This window comes from Leucoraja erinacea, chromosome 11, assembly GCF_028641065.1.
Source record: "Leucoraja erinacea ecotype New England chromosome 11, Leri_hhj_1, whole genome shotgun sequence".
Classification (NCBI taxonomy): domain Eukaryota; kingdom Metazoa; phylum Chordata; class Chondrichthyes; order Rajiformes; family Rajidae; genus Leucoraja; species Leucoraja erinaceus.
The window spans coordinates 43970699-43992905 of NC_073387.1; the positions used below are offsets into that span (position 1 = coordinate 43970699).

General features: G+C 40.0%; 1 protein-coding gene across 5 annotated transcripts in view; it reads right to left on the minus strand.

Annotated features, from left to right (window-relative positions):
- pfdn1 (prefoldin subunit 1) overlaps positions 1 to 22207 on the minus strand; it is a 374815-nt gene that overhangs the window by 49840 nt on the left and 302768 nt on the right. For 2 of the 5 annotated variants that reach the window (XR_008724260.1, XM_055643127.1), the window contains exons 2-3: positions 10732 to 10773; positions 6761 to 6927 (exon numbers count right to left, since the gene is read on the minus strand). Coding sequence is in view for 4 of the 5 variants with exons in the window: in XM_055643127.1 (XP_055499102.1) it covers positions 6761 to 6927; positions 10732 to 10773 (209 nt within the window). In the remaining variant the exon portion in view is untranslated. Of the gene's footprint in view, positions 1 to 6760; positions 6928 to 10731; positions 10783 to 22207 lie in introns of those variants that run through there. The other 3 variants (XM_055643126.1, XM_055643123.1, XM_055643122.1) reach the window with 2 other exon arrangements.

Consider the following 22207-nt stretch of genomic DNA (forward strand, 5'->3'; position numbering starts at 1 on the left):
TTGTTAAACTGCTGAACATTACCGTCAAGCCTGATCTTGTCCTAAAATAGTACCACCATGTTATTTTTTTAAACTATAAATCATAGCATTGTAATCAAGTGTAGAAAGCTTGCCTGACATTTCCCTGATCTCAGTGACATTAAGACCAACTAATCTCCATCTGCTAATTCAGAGTATCTCTATGACTGAACCCATAATATTCCTGGTCTATATGGCTCAGCCATATGTACATAGATACACTTGACAAGAGCAATATTCAGACCTTACGTAAGCCTAGTTTTGCAGTCTACTCTGAAGAAAATATGGAATTCTAATTTAAGTTTGGAAACAGCTCAAAAATTTTACTGCAGCTGTTGGATGTCCTCCAAAAATACAATAAAGGAAAATTAAAAACTTAAACTTTTAAACCTAAATTCAACTCATCACAGAAGATAGGGATAAAACATGAGCTTATTGTATTTCATTTGTTCATGCAAGTTTATTTAAAAATAATAAAATGGGTGTTGCATGAAAGAGGGTTGTATTACAGCCTGCAAGAATTTCAGTATCACTAACAAAATATGGTCATCATGCAAGATGAGTCAAGTGATTCAGAATCTACTGGCACATTGCCAGATACAAGTATACTTATCACCACTCTGCAACACAGTGCCTTCAAATTTGTTGGCAATCTATTTTGCTGTGATACTAAATACACATACGCCAGAAATTCTGCCAAGTGAACCAGAATTGTATTTGTTTTTATTTAATGTTCATTTCTATTCATTTGTTATATATTCTGGAAGGACATACAAGTTTGAAATCTTCATGTACATGGGTAACATACTCACTATTTCTATTGCACTTTGCTATTGATTTTTCTTATCCAATAAGTCTCTGGCATTTTGATTCCAATACTCCAGCATACCTTTCCCAACAATACTTCTAGACCCTGCTTCTTGTAAATATTCCCAGTATTTAGCCATCCCAAACAATGTTATGATTTTGAGTCTTTCTAATCTTGTTGGATCCCAGACTATGCAAGATCCCAATCCTGAAAATCCATTTCAATGGTCACATGCCCATAAACTGCTTTGTCAATGTCCTTTCATCTCACAGCAAAGTTCCCCTACTCAAATCCACCCAGAATCCAGGACCATTCTCTTCATGATCCACATTGTTCTCTTCCAAAACACAACTTGGTATTAAGACCCCTTTCATATGCAATCAGACATCAGTTGTCATCCTGTTCAGTGGTCACCGTTTCACCCAACATAATTCCTAACATCCTTATGGGAACAAGGATGTTATAACAAAAGCCAACATCTACCATAAATGGTGCACGTGGAGATCTGATACTTAGGTGTAGAAAATATAAATTAATTTTAATTGTTATGTCATTGTCGACTAATATCTTAAATAATGAACATTATTCGATGGACCTCCTCTCAGCATTCACCTCAATCCCCTTCTTCTTCTTCTTCTTCTTGCATATAGCATGCACAGCCTAACGTTGGAGGATAACTTGTTCTACTTGATCTTATTTGATTGTGTACACCACCTTAATTGCATTCGTTGAAACGGGGCGGACCACATGAAAGTTGCAATCTCCCACCCCACCTCAATCCCCTAAAAATAGTACACTTTTCCATGAATTATAATGTCCTAGAGATTACAATTTCTCATTCCTGGCTGAGATATTGCTGAAAACACCAAGATTCGATATAATGCACACCAGGAAAAATAAAGTGTCGTAGTACACTGACATTTTCAGACAAAGGGAAAGAAAATGGGTGTGCAAATCGCCATGGTCGTCTGGCATACAAAGAAACACAATGAATAACACGCTACTCATATTGTTGGTCAAAAAATAATGCATGCAATGAAAATCTAAAACTAATAATGTAAATCGATTAGAATTTGAAGCAGCATATTGGAAAAAGAACACTCCTGAGCATGCAAAGTTCCTTGTTTTGATTTTACTGCTATGAGGAAAAGAAAACGATTCTCAATTCATCTGAAGAAGGGTTCCAACTGAAAACATTGCTTATCCATTTTGTCCACAGATACTGCCCAAGTTGCTCCAGCACTTTGTATTTTACTCAAAATTCCAGCATTTCCAGCTTAGGTTTAGCTTGATTATAGTCATGTGCACCGAGGTACCATGTAATTCTTTGTTTTGCATGTTATCCAATCATATCAGATAAATACAATCAAGTCAAACTCGTACAGTGGATAGATGAAAGGATTAGGTACAGAGTGCAGAATATAGTTCTCAGTATTTCAGTTCTTAGACTTTGTCAAGTGGTTATAATAGGCAAACAATTGTATTTCAGGTTACTTTTCACAGATCACAGCCTAGTAAGGAGAAGATAAATAGGAAGAATATTTGTTGTTTAAAAAAGGGGAAAATTTGACAATTCACTTAGGCCACATAGGATAAACCTCTCATTGATGTGAAACATTTAATTAACAATTCACTGATAAACTGCAGTGACAGACGTTGTGAAACTTGCCTACAAGTGAACAAAGGTAAATATGCCTGCACACCTAAAATGCGCATCAGTGTTACAAGGTTCCTAGAAGACATTAAAACATAGTCAGTGGGGACATTAGTACACCACGTTTAATATGGTAGAAATAAAATTATCCAAAAACACAAGGTGGGGTCAACATAGCGGCCCAAATGATAATGCTTTTTGTGTCCTAATTTGGGCATTTGCAGTTTGAATCTAAAGAGACCAGAACACATGCAAGAGTCTGATAATCCTTTCAAAAGTTCCTCAAGCTGCACAACTTCCATTTATATATTTATTTCCGCACAATGAATAACATACATTAGAAATATCCAGGAAAATACAATTCACCATATCTTTACATCACATTTGCTCACCAACATGTAACACCAACTTCAGTCCTGCATAGTAGAAAACACACCTTTCACAAGAATGTGTGGACCCTTATGATAAACAACATGTTCTTTCTTAAATGCATCAAAAATGCAATGCAGATGTCCATTGGATTGTTAGAGGACATACTGGAGGCAATGGAGAATGCATATAGAATTTAATTTAACTCACTAAAAGGCAGGAAGATATCACAATGATAAATAAAATATTTAACGTGCAATAAAACATGTTTTTTAAGAAAGATACATTTGTTATTCATAACCAAAATATAAACAAAAAATATTAATTTAATTAATGAGATTCTTAGTCCTTTAAATGAATCTACGTAAAATGTATTAGTTCATGTTCAGAAAGTTCAGATGGTGCAATGACCTGAAAATATATATTACACCTTGAAAACATATGTTACATTGGCCAGGTGAAGGACAGATGTATAGCACAAATTGTCCATTAAGATATTTTCAATGGCATGGCACCATTAACTGAATAATAGTACAGTTCACTGTAGCATTACATACCTGATAAATGCCATGACAATTTCTAAACAAAGATATAAATATAAATGCTTAAACATCAGTGAAGAAAAGAAAGTCGGTTTTATGTTTCAGATATTCTGACAAAGGACCACAGATAAGAACTAACTTTACCCTGTGTGCTATCAGAAGGGACATAAACCTGTGGGGGTTTTTTTTAAGTTTTCCTGTTGCTTTAATATTCACAAATGAAAATATTTGTTTTTGCACCTTAACTTGATCTCAAGCTGCCAAGAGATCATTTCCAGATTTCAGTAACTGTTAGAACATCAAGTGATTCTGATATTATTTCAAAGATTCCATTGCATTTTATAACCTTTAAATGAAACTACAGACTAAACAAAAGAGAAAAATCATAACTTTTCTATTAATAAATTAAGACAGTTCACAATTCACTTTGTAGTTGTCATTTAATGAGCAAATGTTCCTGACTATTCCAATCCTAATTAACTGAAAAATAGGAACATTATGAAATATTAAAATAATATTCATTATTCAACAAATAGAACCTAACAAATTGCTTCTTATGTCTTGTCTGTCCTTTTGCCCAATCTCTCTCTTCCATCTTTGAATATAGCCATGGAATGTCAGCAAAGATTAATGCAACGAAACATAATTTTCTTAGTATAGCTACAATGATGTAACCATTTCTCTGAATAGAATATTCCCATCTGGACTCCAGCCAAAGGGATGACAAGTACATCAACCTCATATTATGTTTCGTAACATTTGTTGCAACCTTATATCCCACTAGACTGTTCTGCAGTTTTCAATAGCTCCCTAAGTTGTTTAAGTTTTCTTTTTCCTCACCACACTTCCACGCACCATCTCCAAATAGTTTGCTGAATGGACAGCAACAAAAAGTGTTGGTCCTTATTCAGCTTAGTTGGAAGATAGGCACAAACACACATGCACTTTCCTCTTCCCAGTTTCTTTTCTCAATAAATATTAGTTGAAATCTTACCAAAGGTTCCTCGGTACAACAATCTGAAAAAGTGTGTACTTCATCCAAATTGCTGCAACATCTATAAACCTGCAACCAATTCAATTCACAAAGGCAGGCCACAAAATCTATTTCTAGATACTGGGTAAAGTATTCAAAAATCAAAATTCTATGCAATCCAAACACACAGTCACCCAAATAGTGGTTAAAGACCCTTCTATTTCTGGAGTGTATATGTTTATTGTTAGCACATTTTTCAAGTAAACTATTTGCTCTGCCATTTTTGTTCAGAAATATATTATCACGCAATGGGTGTTAGTGGTTTACCTAGGGAATTAGTAAATGGCATGTTTCAAACTCACATGAAATAATAAATACTTGCAATTTGACAACTTCATTTCTGTGAAGACTAGCCACTGGGAGAGTATGTTCTCCCCACAGTCACATGGAACTGAACTTCAATTGCAAGCAGCTTCAAATTTCAAAAAAGCAGCTTTTCTTCAGGACATTTCCTTAATCATATTATTTTCAGTATTCACTATTTCTGAACAAAAATTGCATCACGGCAATTTGCCAGTATGCTCATTCTTTAAACAGGAACAGGAGTCTAAGGAAAGGAAATCTCCTACGGTGTCTATTTAAATATAAACAATATTTGGAAATTCTATTGTTCATGAATTCAATGGAATGCAAATAATCCCTACAGAATAAAATAAATAAAATGCACTGCCTTTAATTATATAGGAAAACAAAAGATTATTGTCTAGAAATTATATAGTTTTTTTGTGCACCATTTAATTGAATTTCCATAAAATATATAAAATTAGGAAAAATCAGGGTCTCATGTCAAGTTGCACCAAGCTAAAGTTGCACCCTCACTAAAGATTTGATTATATATTGGGACTACCTTCCTCAAATTTAACTCTCCACATAAATTAGTCTTCATTTTACACCTGTTGCAATTTAGCATGCAAGTCATGATACTAACCAGGGTCTACAACAGAACCAACCTCCCTGAAGCTTGGAGTTAAACATTTCCCAAGCATTTTTTTCTAACCTTTTTCACTACAATGTCGTATCCACTTTCCACAAATCCTCTGCAGAAATAGAATTATTTGTTAGAACTAGCAGGAAATTTTCAAACGACAGCAACTACATTCCAAAACCAAGGTCACTCCAAACCAAATAGGTTAGACACAAAAAAAAATGGAAGCAAGTCAACCTTGATCCCAACTGCCTTAAAAAAGGATGCGACTCCCAAATCTAAAACCTCATGATCGTCAAGAAGCACATGCGATCAAATATAGCAAAACAAAAGAGAAACTTGTTCCTTATGCCAAGAGGTCAACAGCACAGTGGCCCAGCTGATAAGAGTTACCGACTCACAGCGACAGAGACCTGTATTCAATCCTGACCTCAGGTGCTATCTGTGCAGAGTTACATGTTCTCCTTGTGAGGACGTGAGTTTCCACCGGGTGCTCCGGTGTCCTCCCCATCCCAAAGACGTGCAGATTAAATGGCCTCTGAAAATTACTTCTAGTATGTTGGGACTGGATGCAATGACATAGAACTAGTCTGAATGGTCAAAGGGCCTGTTTCCATGCTGTATCAATCAATCAAAACCACAAAAAGCCAGTGAATGGAGCAAAATAAAATGGAAATAGGAATAAAAAATGGAAGCATGACATAAAATCAAGTTAATTCAAGGAAAATCCAAAGATGTCATCATAAATATATAGGAAAGAACTGCAGATCCTGGTTTAAATCGAAGGTCCACAAAATGCTGGAGTAATTCAGCGGGACAGGCAGCATCCCTGGAGAGAAGGGCTCGACCTTCTCTGCTGCCTGTCCGCTGAGTTACGCCAGCATTTTGTGTCTAACATCATATATAGTGGGATGAGTATAAAAAACTCAAAAATAAATGGGTCTAGTTCAGCTACACTTCTTCAGATCTTAAGATCTGATTGGACTATGTAACCTCCTGGCCATTTCAAAGGCTGTTTTAAAGTCAACCAGAAGTCACATATGGTTCAGACAGATCAAGGACACAAATCTCCTTCTAGAAAGGAATTGTGAAGGAGCTGAAAACGTACAATACAGTACACCAACCATTTCTACAAGCACCAGCATTTTCTATTTTCATGTTCTTGTATAAACTTAAATTACTGCAAAATATTTTCTTTTATTTGCCTGTCAAGGAGGCCTTCAAAGCCTACATGTACACTGCTGACAGGAAAAACCGTACAAGAGTTATTCGTGGCCCTTTAATTTCTCCTTGTCATGAAGCAATGTTGAAACGATGAACCCACTGACTCATTCAATAATAATGCAAGCTTTGAAGGACAACAAACTTTAAAAGATTCAATAGGTTAGGAGTTTAAAATAATAATACTTACATTCTACCAACACCTTCATACATGCGTGCTTCTCCTGGCAGTGCAGCTATTTCTCCATCTGTTAAATTTGCGTGTTTTATGGTTCTATTTAATTGTTCAATCTGCAAATCTGCAAGTTTCACCTTCTGTTGTGTATAAAGCACTTTGGTCTGTAAATCAGCAAAAGCCTAACGAAAGTACAAAATGAATAAAAAAATTATTAATTTGTTTTAAAGTTAATTATTTATTGGCATAACAATTATGGCATCTTATTTGGCGCATACTATTTTCTCGAGTCCATTTTCGCAGTTCTGTCAAAATCTTTATTTCTTTTATATCAGACTGTACTATGATCTTTCCATTTTGCAGAAATCCAGTAAAAAGCAAGCATGATGCCAAGATAAAATTGTTTTCCAGTTATGCATGTAGTGGTCAACCCAAATTATTTTTAAAGGGTCCTGACCCTATCCATGTCCTCCAGATATGCTGCCTGACCTGGTGAGTTACTCCAGCATAATTGTGTTCTGTTCAAGATTCCAGCATCTGCAGTTGCTTGCGTATCTGAATTATGTTTGAATCGATTTGCAAGAGAGTAATCTTATTTTATGCAAAGTAAACCTTATCCAGCAAAATTCCTAGCTATCATGGAAAAGCCAAAGAGTGAATCTCCTTTCAACCTATATTTAAATTAAAATTGTATAATTAGTGAGTGACCCCAAATATTTTCATTTGTTTTATAAAACCATTGCAGTGAAATAAATATTCAAATTTCCATTACTTGGATTGAAATGAAATTTATTTAATAATTGAAATAAATAGATTTACCAATATGGAGATGGATTTTTAACTTGCATTTAAATTATTTTTCTTACAAGATTCCAAAATTTACATTTACAATCGTAATGTGAAGCCAAGCATTGTAATAAACTCCTAATATTTGTACTATGCACAATAAATGGTGAAGGGGAATTAACTTAGGTATTAAGATTTGAACGGTTATTCAAGCTAATAATCCTTGATGCCTGAAAAATGTTGATTCCAATATCAATTAATGTAAATTAGAATCCAATATCAATTAATATATCAGGTTATGTGATCCAACTACTGCAGCTTCAATCATTGGTCCAGAACCGTCAACTGTCCATTTCCCTTCACAGATGCTGTCTGGACCGCTGTTCTTTCACAAGTCTGTTTTTGCCCAGGATTCTGGCATCTACACTGTCTTGTGTAACCATAAATGTTACATATGATGCACAATTATTCAATTTTTATCTCACCTAACCGAATTGCAGACATACAAGTTACAGTTTAATTAATAGTCATAGATATGTACAACACAAACATGATTTTCAGCCCAACTTGCCCATGCCAACCAAGGTGCCCATGTACACTCTTCCCACCTGCCCACATTTGACCCTTATCCCTCTAAACCTTTCCTATCCAAGTAACTATCCAAATGCCTCTTAAATATGGTTATAGTATCTGCCTCAACTACCACCTCAGGCACTTCATTCCATATAACCAGCAGCTTTTGCGTGCAAAAATTATCCATCAGGTTCCTATTATACCTTTCCCCCTTCACCTTAAACCTATGTCCTCTGGTTCTTGATTCCCATACTCTGGGTAAAATACTCTGTGCATTTACCCTTTCTATTCCCCTCATGATTTCATACACCTGGATAAGATCACTCCTCATCCTCCTGCATTCCAAGTAATATAGTGCTAGCCTGCCCAACATGTCTTCAAACTTCAACATATAATCACAGTACCTTCAATATTGGATAACATTTAAAAAATACTCTTAATGCATCATCACCATAACCCTGCAGCATTTCATAAGAATGTTTTTCTCAATAAAACAGATGGGCAATGAATGCAACACTGCCATCTCATTCCATCCCAAGGCACATTTTGTAAAAAGTCATGTTATAGAGTCAAAAGTTTTAAAGGTTCCACAGTCATACAGTGTAGAAACAAACCCTTCGGCCCAATTTGCCCACACCAGCCAGCATGTCCCAGCTACACTAGTCCCACCTGCCTGTGATTGGCCCATATCCCTCCAAACTTGTCCTATCCATGTTCCTGTCTGTTTCTTAAATGTTGCGATAGTCCTTGCCTCAACTACCTCCTCTGGCAGTTCGTTCCATACACCCACGATCCTTTGTGTGAAAAAGTTACCCTTCAGATTCCTATTAAATCTTTTTCCCCTCCACCTTAACCTAATCCTTGATTCCCCTACTCTGGGCAAGAGACTCTGTGCATCTACCAGATCTATTCCTCCCATGATTTTATACACCTCTATAAGATTGCCCCTCATCCTCCTGCACTCCAATGAATAGAGTACAAGTCTACTCAATCTCTCCCTACTGCTCAGACCCTCAAGTCCTGGCAACATCCTCATAAATCTTTTTTGTACCCTTTCCAGTCTTACATCTTTCCTATAATAATAGACAATAGGTGCAGGAGTAGGCCATTTGGCCCTTCCAGCCAGCACTGCCATTCAATGTGATCATGGCTGATCATCCGCAATCAGTACCCCGTTCCTGCCTTCTCCCCATATCCCCCGACTCCGCTATCTTTAAGAGCCCTATCTAGCTCTCTTGAAAGTATCCAGAGAACCGGCCTCCACCGCCCTCTGAGGCAGCGAATTCCACGGACTCACAACTCTCTGTGAGAAAAAGTGTTTCCTCATCTCCGTTCTAAATGGCTTACCCCTTATTCTTAAACTGTGGCCCCTGGTTCTGGACTCCCTCAACATTGGGAACACGTTCCCTGCCTCTAGCGTGTCCAAACCCTTAACAATCTTACATGTTTCAATAAGAAACCCTCTCATCCTTCTAAACTCCAGAGTGTACAAGCCCAGCCGCTCCATTCTCTCAGCATATGACAGTCACGCCATCCCGGGAATTAACCTTGTAAACCTATGCTGCACTCCCTCAACAGCAAGAATGTCCTTCCTCAAATTAGGGGACCAAAACTGCACACAATACTCCAGGTGTGGTCTCACTAGGGCTCTGTACAACTGCAGAAGGACCTCTTTGCTCCTATACTCGACTCCTCTTGTTTTAAAGGCCAACATGCCATTCACTTTCTTCACTGCCTGCTGTACCTACATGCTTACTTTCATAGACTGATGAACAAGGACTCCCAGATCCCGTTGTACCTCCCCTTTTCCCAATTTGACGCCATTTAGATAGTAATCTGCCTTCCTGTTTTTGATACCGAAGTGGATAATCTCACATTTATCCACAGTACCCAGAACTGAATACAGTACTCTAAATGCAGCATCACCAATGTCTTATTTGTCATTGTTACCCAATTATCGAGGAGTTTAAGTAAATTAGTTGATACATTTTTGAAGGACAGAAGATAAACACCGAATGGAAAAATGTCATTATGAATGACTTTACTAGATTTAGGAAGTTCAATGAAATGATGCGAATGCAAAAAAATCTGGAAACGTCCGAGGTCAATCGCCAGCAACATGCATAACAGACAAAATAAAGACCCGTCCTTCACTTTCAGAGACTGACGAACGTGCGACGCACTTTATAATATATTGTTTCTGAAAGTATTATTTGCATTTAAAGATAATTTGCTCTGACAACAATTTCGATTAAGCATAAAAATGGCATGTTTTTAACGGGTATTGCCACCATCCCGTTTCCTTCCTGTTCCAACCGCCCAAACTGCTTCCCCTTTGATGAAATGACCTAAATCTTTGCTCGAGCGGGTTAAAACGTGAAAACAGGCCGGGAAATATACTTAATGATTTGTTGGGAGTTCAACGGAACTTCAAAACGACAGCGCGAGGTCTCACCGGCACAAGGCCTGAACCAACAGAATGCTTATTATATCAGCTGAAAACGAAAAATAACCCCGATTTTAAAAGCTGCCCCGCTGACACGTGCTTGTCAGTCTCAGATGCGTTGAATTGGCGATCAAATGAGCGACCGGGCACGAAGTTTTAAAGATCCGCGGCCTCCCTGTACCTTCTTCAGCTCCTGGTCCACGGGGGCGGCCATGTTTGGAGAGGTGAGCATGCGCAGCTCGCTTCCTCTCACAAGAGTGGTGAAGCCCCGCGGCAGACCTTTCGGCCCATCCCCTCCATGCCCACCAAGTTGCCTCTCGGACTTGGTCCCATTTGCTTGTGCCTGAACCCTATCACTGCACACCTTTCCTATCCTATGCGTCTGACCCCCTATTGCTCCACCCCTTTCCAATCCATGCACCTGACCAACTGTCTTTTAAATGTGGCTATAGAACCTGCCTCTTCTTTCTTCTGGTAGCTGGTTCTACACACCCTCTGCCATCTGTGTGAAAAAGGTGCCTCCAGGTTCCTTATAAATAGAAATGTTACAACATTTTGAGATTTAAAAAATCAAGTCTTTCATTTATCCCATCAGATAAAGCATAAAAAGAAGTTTAATTTGACACCTAATTCACTTTCATACCTTCAGTATTAAAAATGTTATGGGCATTTTCATGCTCGGAAATTGGCATCTTGTTCCCTATTGCTTTTTTTTTTTTTTTTTTTTTTTATTTTATTTTTATTAGAAGTACGGTAAATTACAATACTACACAACACATATATCTTAATACATTTTTTGTACCGCTTCATTTTTTTTTTGAGCTTTAAGAAAAAGATAGAAGTAAGGAAAGTAAAGAAAGTGCGCAAGAGTCGTGAAGTGCAAGAGTGTTGGGAAAAGAAAGCCCTTAGAAAAGAAGTTAGAGAAGGAAGTAAAGTGAGAAAATAGACCCTAGAAAAGAAAGAAAAAGAAAATAGGAACAATCGCTCTATTATAACATTAAACTCCGCAGAAAGGGGACTACCAACCAAGTCTGTTTTTGTTGTTTTACCCTATTGCTTTTTCATTGACTTAACACAAAAGCTGTGATCGAGAACATTTAAAAGCCCATAACTTTCTTAAAATTTAAGAGAACTGAAAGAAATTTTCAGTTATTATAGATTGAAGCATTCTGAAACAAATATGAAACAATCTTACTTAGATGATTTGAAATTATAGCATATAGTTAGTTAGTTAGTTACCTGATTGTAGCTAATTACAAAATCCAATTACTAGATCTAAACATCTATCGATTTCTTAAGAATAGATTAACATTTTTAAATAGCCTAAGTGTCCAAATAACATTCACACAAGAATTCACAATATAACATAATTTTTAAATCTCATTGTCATGGGTTTATAGGCCAAATGGAAGGAATTTAGTGTTTAATACCTGTAAATTAATGGCTATTTAAATCATCTTGTGAGTGGGATTTTCTGGAACGGGACCATTTGGAACGTTGAGGCTGCAGTGAATTTAGTCCCCCATTTCGGCAGCAAATACACTGCCGGTTCTTCGGGGGAAAAAATCACCGTTTCGCAACTAAAAATGTGAATTAAATACATCTTAAGAAACACTTTTATACATAAAAATAAACTCCTTTCTTTTACCTGCCCCTACATAAAATCCGGCCCCGTTGTCGGTATTGACGGCTTCAGAAGCTGATTTTAAAATCATTCCAGCGATTAACTTGTTGGGCAAATTTTTTTTTAAAACACACAGAACGGCCGTCGGAACGATCCTTTAGCAACATCTTGCACTCCAACAAATATAATTTAGGACCAGGTCGGTAAAAAACCCCGTTTTAACCCCGCACCCCCTCTCAAACGCGCCAAAATCGCGCACACACGGCCAGTGGCAGAATTGCAGCGCCGCTGAAGGTAAGTATTGTAACATACCCATTATTAATCTTTCTGCTCTCATCTTAAACCCATGTCTTTTAGACTCCCCTCAGCCTTCTACGTTACAGAAAAAAAATTCCCTAGTCTACCGAGCCTCTCTTTATAACTCAAACCTTCCTGTCCCAGTAACATCAGTGTAAATTAGTTTAATGATATCTTTCCTATAGCAACGTGACCAGAACCATACACAGTACTCTTTACAACATAGAACAAAAAAGCACAAGACTAATAAACATATCTCAACTTTTCTCTCAGTACGACAATACTCCACAAGGCCCTAAAATTTACTGTGGGTCCTGTTTTTGTCTCGCTATCTAGAAAGTGTTTGTAGAGAGGATTTATTAGGTCTTCTGAATGTTTATGATTAGCTTTAATGTTTCAATTAATTTAGTTTATTATTGTCCAGTGTACCAAGTTACAGTGAAAAGATTTTTTTTGCACGATACCTAGTAAAAGAAAAGACTATAGGGAGGTTTCACGGCAGTCGGGTCACGACCCATGACCCGTACTATTGCTACGCTACTCCAAATGTAGTACACGCGTTGAACTGCAGGTTAGGCACTTACCATTGTTTCCTGCATAGCCGGCCCGTTAAAACCCGCCAAAATTGTCAATTTTTGCGCTGTAAATAATTATGGAAATCGGGATAAGTGTGAGCGACATTTAGCCTACTTCAGAATTCTAAAAGTGAGGAGAAATGACGTTAGATAGAAGTGAGAGCTGAAGGGACAACAACAGCCAGAGTGTTTGGCGGACATTGGCCGTTTGCTCACTGCATTTCATCAACTAAGGCATTATTTGTGTTTTTTCTTGATTCCTTTGAAATCTAAAAAGTTTCAGAAGTGATAAATATGGTTGTAAATTTTTTAAATCGCCCATGGTTCTCAAGTGGGTTTTTACATACAAAATGAAAACGCATCTGAAGAAACATTTACAGCCAGATTTATCACTTCTGAGACTTTTTAGATACCAAAGGAATCAAGAAAAAGCATAAATAATGCCTTACTGTTGATGAAATGCAGTGAGCAAACGCGATATTCAATAATTTCAATTCCAATATGTTCGCCAAGCACTTTAGCTGCTGTTCTCCCTTCAGCTCTCGCTTCTCTTTACCTTCATTTCGCTTCACTTTTGGAATTCTGAAGTTGGGTACATGTCTCTCCCACTTACCTCGACTTCCACAATTTTCTTCAGCGCAAAAATTCAACATTTTGGCGGTTTTTAACAGGTAGGAAAGTACGCGGTTCTTGCATTAATAACATATACCAGAAGTTACGGATGTCCTCCAGATGGATTGAGCGGTTCCGTGCGTCAAGCCCTATGACCCAGTGACCTTACGTGCAACCCCCCTATACAATCATATATACATCACCTGCTGCTCTAGTGATGTATCTAGATGTACCTACACCCCCCCCCCCCCCCGGTCGCAATGCTCCCTCGGGCTTGGTCTCTCGCAATTTCTCACTCCCAACTCTCGCCCAATGTTGGCAGCCCTGTAAACTTCCTAAGCCTTCTAAGGAACTAGAGGCATCTGTGTGCTTTGACCATAGCTTTGATGTGGCTGGTCCAGGACAAATTGCTGGTGATATTTCTTCCTAGGAACTTGAAACGTTCGACCATCTACTTCAATGCCATCAATGAAGACAGGGGTGTGTGTACTGCTTTGCTTTCTGAAGTCAATTACAATCTATTTTGTCTTGCTGACATTGAGGGTGAAGTAGCAGGAAATGCTACTCTGACATTGTAGCAGGAAATGCTACACTTGGCGCTTTACCTCCCCCCTCGACTCCATCCAAGGACCCAAGCAGTCTTTCCAGGTGAGGCAGAGATTCACCTGCACCTCCTCCAACCTCAAATATTGCATCCACTGCTCTAGGTGTCAACTGCTCTACATCAGTGAAACCACGTGTAGGCTTGGCGATCGCTTCGCCCAACACCACCGCACAGTTCGCAATAACCAACCTGATCTCCCGGTGGCTCAGCACTTCAACTCCACCTCCCATTCCGTATCCGACCTTTCTGTCCTGGGCCTCCTCCATGGCCAGAGTGAATCCCACCACAAATTGGAGGAGCAGCATCTCATATTTCGCTTGGGTAGTTTACACCCCAGCAGTATGAACATTGACTTCTCCAATTTCAGGTAGTCCTTGCTTTCCCCCTCCTTCCCCAACCCTTTCCAGCTCTCAAACAGCACACTGTCTCCGCCTCTTCCTTTCTTCTTCCCACCTCCCCCCACCCCCACATCAGTCTGAAGAAGGGCCTCGACCCGAAACGTCACTTATTCCATCGCTCCATAAATGCTGCCTCATCCACTGAGTTTCTCCAGCATTTTTGTCTACCTTTGATGGAGAAGTTGTTGTCTTGGTACTAAATTACAAGGTTCTCAATCTCATTTCTGTACTCATCTCGCCATTATTTGATATCCAGCCCACTATAGTGGTGTCGTCTGGGAACTTGTAGATTGAGTTGGATTGGTATTTGGCTGCACAGTCACGAGTGTATAAGGAGTATAGTAGGGGGCTAAGAACATATCCTTGCGGGGCTTCAGTGTTGTGAATTATTACGGAGGATAATTGGTCACCTATCCTCACTGATTGTGGCCTGTTGGACAGGAAGCTGAGGATTCAGTTGCAGAGATGAGTGGTGACTCCAAGTTCCACAAATTTGGAGATGAGTTTTGTTGGGATAATGGTATTGAAAGCAAATGTATGGTTGTTGAATAGGAGTCTGATATAGGGTGTCCTTCTTATCCAGGGATGAGTGTAGGTCCAGGGAGACAGCACCAGCCGTGGACCTGTGGTGGGGGTAAGCAAACTGCAGTGGATCAAGTCTGCTTAGTAGGTTGGAGTTCATGTGTCATAATCGGCCTCTCAAAGCACTTCATGATGGTGGAAGTCAAGGCCACTGGATATTAGTTATTAATGCATGAGATTTTGCTTTTCTTTGGCACCAGGATGAAAGTGGTCTTCCTGAAGCAAGTGAGTACCTCAGAATGGAATAGCAAAAGAGTAAAGATGTCCATGAACACTCTTGTTGGTCCGTGCTGTCCCTAAGGGCAGAGCCAAGGACTCCATCTGAGCCAGTTGCCTTTGAGGGTTCACCCTCCAGAAGGCCGGTCTTACTTCTGCAAGGGTGACCATAGGAACAAGCATACTCAAATCTTTCGAAATGGATGTTATTGCCCTGTTGGTCTTCTGCTCAAAATAAACATAGAATGCTTTAAGTTCAACAGGCAGGGGGCTGAACTGTCGCCTGTGATGCTGCCTGGTATGGCTTTATAGCCAGTTATAGTATGCAAGCCTTGGCACGTTCGCAAGGTGTCTGAGTGGTTATACTTGCATTCAAGTTTGTCCAAGTATTGTCTCTTGGCGTTCCTGATGGCTTTGCGAAGATCGTGGCAAGGTTTCTTGTACCACTCAAGATTGTTTGACTTGTACACAGTGGTCATGGCCTTCACCTGGGGATGGACTTAATTGTTCATTCATGGTTTCTGGTTGAGGAATACTTGGATTCCTTTCTTTGACATGCATTCCTCTATGCACTTACAGAATTGGAAATTGGATCAAATCCAATTATCAATGTGGATTGAGTTGGATGCCATATAGAATTATATAGATTTGTGATATAGAATTGGTGCCATTTAGTCCATCATGATCATACCTACCATGAAAAGCAATTTGGGTTAATTTGAGTACGAGCACCAGTAGGCTATAACAGGGCTCTTCTATTTACCTTTGAATCTCTGCTTCCACCATCTTTACATCCATTAATTTTTTAACCCTCCCTATCACCCCATAGGTAAAAAAAAAAATCCCACCTAGTTCTTTTTACAATAGCCTGAAATTGATGTTTACTAGTTTTAAAAAAAACCTCTATTGATTAAATAGTTCTATTCTGTTCAAACTTTCTAAAACTTTCCAATTTCTATACATATTTTTATTCAATCTCCCCAGTTAGCAAAGCAAACAATCGCATCCAATCTAACCTTGCACCACAATTAAATTCCGCAATCCAGGCAACATCCTCATAAATCACCACTCTCTGACTAAAGAAATTCATCCTCCTGTCCTTCCTAAAAGAACATCCTTTATATTTGCGGCTATGACCTCTAGTCCTATTATCTCCCACTAGTGGAAACATCCTTTCCACATCTACTCTATCCACGCTGCGTACAGAAAGCTCTACACTATTCTACGTTAGCTGTCTACAGTATATACTTTTTTAAACCAGCTTTCCTAATTAAAACATATGAGGACATGCACTTTAAAAAAACACATTCTTCTAACCCATTTTGCCACAGTGTATATTGTCTTGCCTTGTTTTCCTTCATCAAATTATATTATCTCAAACTTCAAGATTGAATTTTCTTTACAGGAATATTTTTAATTGACAAACTATAATTCAACTTTACAGTACCATTTAAACTATTTAAGTGTGAGTGGCCATTTGATGAAAAGGTAATGTGTCCACAATCAAGTATTTGTTCCCTTGGTCACATCCTGAAGAATTGCAGAAGTGCTGCTGTTGGTCTCCTGAGATAGGAAATAGAAAAAGCTGTTAAAACAGAAAAAGCTGTTAAATCCTGTCCTGGTTGGTTACAGGATTCTTCCAACAAATGCTTCTAGGTGAAGCACAAGTTAGTTCCCATAAATAAACAAGAACAAGATTTGGAAAAGCTTGTGAAAAACTAGTCACTTGCGACAATGTTAGTTGCTGCTCTGTCTTATCATGATAGTTAGAAATCAACTCTGGATGCCCTAAATAAGGATAGCTAAGAGTGTAAAGGGTGGCACAGTGGCACTGCACCCTGTGTAGACTTCACAGTTTCAGCAACCTGGATTCAATTCAAATCTCCTGAGATGTCTGTGTACAGTTTGTATGTTCTCCCTGTGACCACATAGGTTTTTCCCATGTTTCCAGCATCCTTCAAGATTCCAAAGATGCAAGATTGCTAGGTGTTAGGTTAATTAAGTATTGTAGTTTTTTCCTGGTGTGATAGAGCTTGTGGGGAAGGGGTAGGAAGAGGATAATGGGCATGTCTGAGAAAAAGGAGCAGGGAAATAGGACACAAAGTGCTGTAGTAACTCAGCAGGTCAGACCCCATCTGTGGAGAACATGGATAGGTGATGTTTCGGGTCAGGATCCTCCTTCATGCTGACAGTGGGCGTGGAGGGGGATAACAAAGCTGGAAGAGAGGAGGGGCAGGACAAAGTGCGGCAGATAATAGGTGAACACAGGCAAGGGAGGTTTTCACCTATTACATACAAACAAAGAAAATAGGTGTAGGAGTAGGCCATTCGGCCCTTCAAGCCTGCACCGCTATTCAATATGATCATGGCTGATCATCCAACTCAGTATCCTGTACCTGCCTTCTCTCCATACCCCTTGATCCCTTTAGCCACAAGGACCACATCTAACTCCCTCTTAAATATAGCCAATGAACTGGCCTCAACTACCTTCTGTGGCAGAGAATTCCAGCCCTTCCTCTCTTCCAACCTTCCCCCTACAAGTTCAAGTGAGTGAGTTTATTGTCATGTGTCCCTGTATAGGACAATGAAATTCTTGCTTTGCTTAAGCACACAGAAAATAGTAGACATTTACTACAAAACAAATCAGTGTGTCCATATACCATGATATAAATATATACACACATGAATAAATAAACTGATAAAGTGCAAATAGCAGAAAGTGGTTATTAATAATCAGAGTTTTGTCCGAGCTAGGTTTAATAGCCTGATGGCTGTGGGGAAGTAGCTATTCCTGAACCTGGTTGTTGCAGTCTTCAGGCTCCTGTACCTTCTACCTGAAGGTAGCAGGGAGATGAGTGTGTGGCCAGGATGGTGTGGGTCTTTGATGATACTGCCAACCTTTTTGAGGCAGCGACTGCGATAGATCCCCTCAATGGAAGGAAGGTCAGAGCCGATGATGGACTGGGCAGTGTTTACTAATTTTTGTAGTCTTTTCCTCTCCAGGGCGCTCAAATTGCCGAACCAAGCCACGATGCAACTCTATTGAGCAGTATGCTACTCTACTGTGCAACTGTAGAAGTTAGAGAGTCTTCCTTGACAAACCGACTCTCCGTAATCTTCTTGCACCCCAGCGCATACAATCAGTTTGAAGGAGTGTTCTGAACCAAAACATCACCTATTCATGTTCTCCAGAGATCCTGCTGAGTTACTCCTGCTCTATGTGTCATTTTTTGTAAACCAGCATCTGGAGTTCTACGGGGAAATTTGCCTCTACAGGGAAATGAGCATGGAGAAGGACTGATGGCACTGTTCTGAAAGTCAGCAGACACCCAAAGGGTTGAAAGGTTGTCTTCTGTGTTATTCTTAAAAATAAACTAAAAGAAGTAAGAATAAACCTCTTTGCCAGTCTGCTCAATCTCAATTTGTACGGTAGTCAATTTTCTACCAGGAATAAAGTTGGTGATATTTGACACACACACACACACACATCCTGTTACAAGCATATATTTTAAGGGGAGACAGATCAGTACAAATATTCAAGATGGGGGGTCTTACCAGGTCCATAAAACATTTCAGTACAATGTCAGATGGTGGCTGAAGGATGAGAGGAACTTTGCCAGTGAGTGGGCTGTGCGCTCACCTCACATGCCCCCAGAGGCGCTCTGCATGTTCTGAGGTTGTGTGGGGGACAGCAGGAGGCACCCCAGCGCATAGAGTCAGAGTCGGAGCGGAGATTATCGAAGGGTCGTTGCGTTCATGGGTCTACATGACTGGATCCATTTGTCTGTGGAGTGGGCCATAGGAGGCTCTGCAGCAGTCTGGGGATCACTTGTATTATAACCATATAACCATATAACAATTACAGCACGGAAACAGGCCATCTCGGCCCTACAAGTCCGTGCCGAACAAATGTTTTTTTCCCCTTAGTCCCACCTGCCTGCACTCATACCATAACCCTCCATTCCCTTCTCATCCATATGCCTATCCAATTTATTTTTAAATGATACCAATGAACCTGCCTCCACCACTTCCACTGGAAGCTCAAATGTTACGGCGGCAGGCGCGGGCACACCGCGACGCCCTGTGTCTCCCTTTCAAGGGAGATGCTAAAAATGCATTTCGTTGTCTCTGTACTGTACACTGACAATGACAATAAATTGAATCATTTCATTTTTTCATTTCATTTCATTCCACACCGCTACCACTCTCTGAGTAAAGAAGTTCCCCCTCATATTACCCCTAAACTTCTGTCCCTTAATTCTGAAGTCATGTCCTCTTGTTTGAATCTTCCCTATTCTCAAAGGGAAAAGCTTGCCACATCAACTCTGTCTATCCCTCTCATCATTTTAAAGACCTCTATCAGGTCCCCCCTTAACCTTCTGCGCTCCAGAGAATAAAGACCTAACCTATTCAACCTATCTCTGTAACTTAGTTGTTGAAACCCAGGCAACATTCTAGTAAATCTCCTCTGTACTCTCTCTATTTTGTTGACATCCTTCCTATAATTGGGCAACCAAAATTGTACACCATACTCCAGATTTGGTCTCACCAATGCCTTGTACAATTTTAACATTACATCCCAGCTTCTATTTTGCGCCACTGGAAGTCCCAGAGAGGTCAGACAAGCTTGCAAATCTGACATTGCACCAACATCATTGCCAGGCAAGCCAACCCCTGCAACTCTAGGTGCCATATAGGGGAAGGTCAAGGCAGGACTACAACAAGTTAAGTCAGGGAATTCTCTGCCTATGGGGAGGCAGGCAAGAGAGAGCTAGATAGGGTCAGGGATAGCAGAATCAGGGGAATAGGGAGGCAGGAACAGGGGTCAGGGGATATGGGGAGAAGGCAGGAACGGGGTACTGATTGGGGATGATCAGCAATGATCACATTGAATGGAGGTGCTGGCTCGAAGGGCAGAATGGCCTACACCTGCACCTATTGTCTATTGTCTACATTTTTAAAGAAATATGAAACTTTCTACTCTGTATTTACTGAGGAGAAAGACAGGACGTTGGAACTTGGGGCAGTCAACGGAAATGTCTTGAGAGCAGTCAGTGCTACCGTCGAAGAAGTACTGAAGGTACTATCATGTATGAAGGTAGACAAATCTCCAGGGCCTGATCAAATATATCCGAGGATATTGTAGGAAACTAGAGAGGAAATTGTGGGAGCTCTGGTTGAAATTTATCAGTTTTCCTTAAATGCAGGAGGTGCTGGAAGACTGGAGGGTGGCAAATATTGTGCCTCTATTCAAGAAGGGCTGCAGTGAAAACACTGGGAACTATAGGCCGGTGAGCTTAACATTTTTAGTTGGAAGGTTTGGATGGGCAAGGGATGATTAGGGATAATAAGCATAGTTTTATACGTGGGAGGTCGTGTCTCTCAATATGATTGATTTTTTTGAAGACCTGACCAGAAGGTCGATGAGGGCAGAGCTGAAGATGTGTACATGGATTTCAGTAAGGCATTCGACAAGGTTCCTCATGGTAGGCTGCTCTGGAAAGTTAGATCGCATGGGATTCAAGGAGAAATAGCTGAATGGATAGCAAATTGGCTCCATGGAAGGAAGCAGAGGGTGATGGTGAAAGGTTGCTTCTTGGACTGTTGGCCTGTGACTAGTTGTGTGCCTCAGGATTTGGTGCTAGGCCCGTTACTGTTTGTCATCTACATCAATGATTTGGATGAGAACATGCAGGGCAAGATTAGCAAGTATGCTGGTGATACAAAAGTCGGTGGTTTTGCAGATAGTGAAGATGGTTGTGAAAAATTGCAGCAGGATCTTGATCGATTGACCAAGTGGACTGAGGAATAGTTGATGGAATTTAATACAGAGAAATGTGAGGCGTTGCATATTGGGACGTCTAACAAAGGCAGGACCTACACAGTGAATGGTAGGCCTCTGGGGAGTGTTGTAGAGCAGAGGGATCTAGGAGTGCAGGTGCAAGGTTCCTTGAAGGCCGAGTCACAGGTACATAAGGTGGTCAAAAAGGCTTTTGGCACATTGGCCTTCATCAGTCAGAGTATTGAGTTGGGAGGTCATGTTGCAGTTGTATAAGACGTTGGTGAGACCGCATTTAGAATATTGTGTTCGGTTCTGGGCACCGTGTTGTACGAAACATATTGTCAAGCTTGAAAGGGTTCAGAGAAGATTTATGAGGATGTTGCCAGGACTAGAGGGTCTGAGCTACAGGAAGAGGTTGAGTAGGCTGGGTCTCTATTCCTTGGCACGCAGGAGGATGAGGGGTGATCTTAAGAGAGGTGTATAGAATCATGAGGGGGATAGATTGGGTAGATGCACAAAACTCTGGCCCAGAGTTGGGGATTCAAGGACCAGTTCAAGGTGAAGGGGAAAAGATTTAATAGGAATCTGAGGGGTAACATTTTCACACAAAGGGTATGGAACAAGCTGCCAGAGGAGGTAGTTGAGGCTGGGATTGTCCTAACGTTTAAGAAACAGTTAGACAGGTACATGGATAGGACGGGTTTGGATGGATATGGACCAAGCGCAGGCAGGTGGGACCAGTGTAGCTGGGACACATTGGCCGGTGTGGGCATGTTGGTCTGAAGGGCCTGTTTCCACACTTTATGACTCTACGAAGGGTAGAAGATGGTGCCAGAGAAGTGGCGACCTTTGTGTACTTCTCAGTGTAGTAATCTCCTATTCTTACGATCTTGTTGGGAGATATGAGTGTGCTTATGTATTGTAAGATTGTTACTGAATTATATGCAAAACAAGAATTTCACTGTAC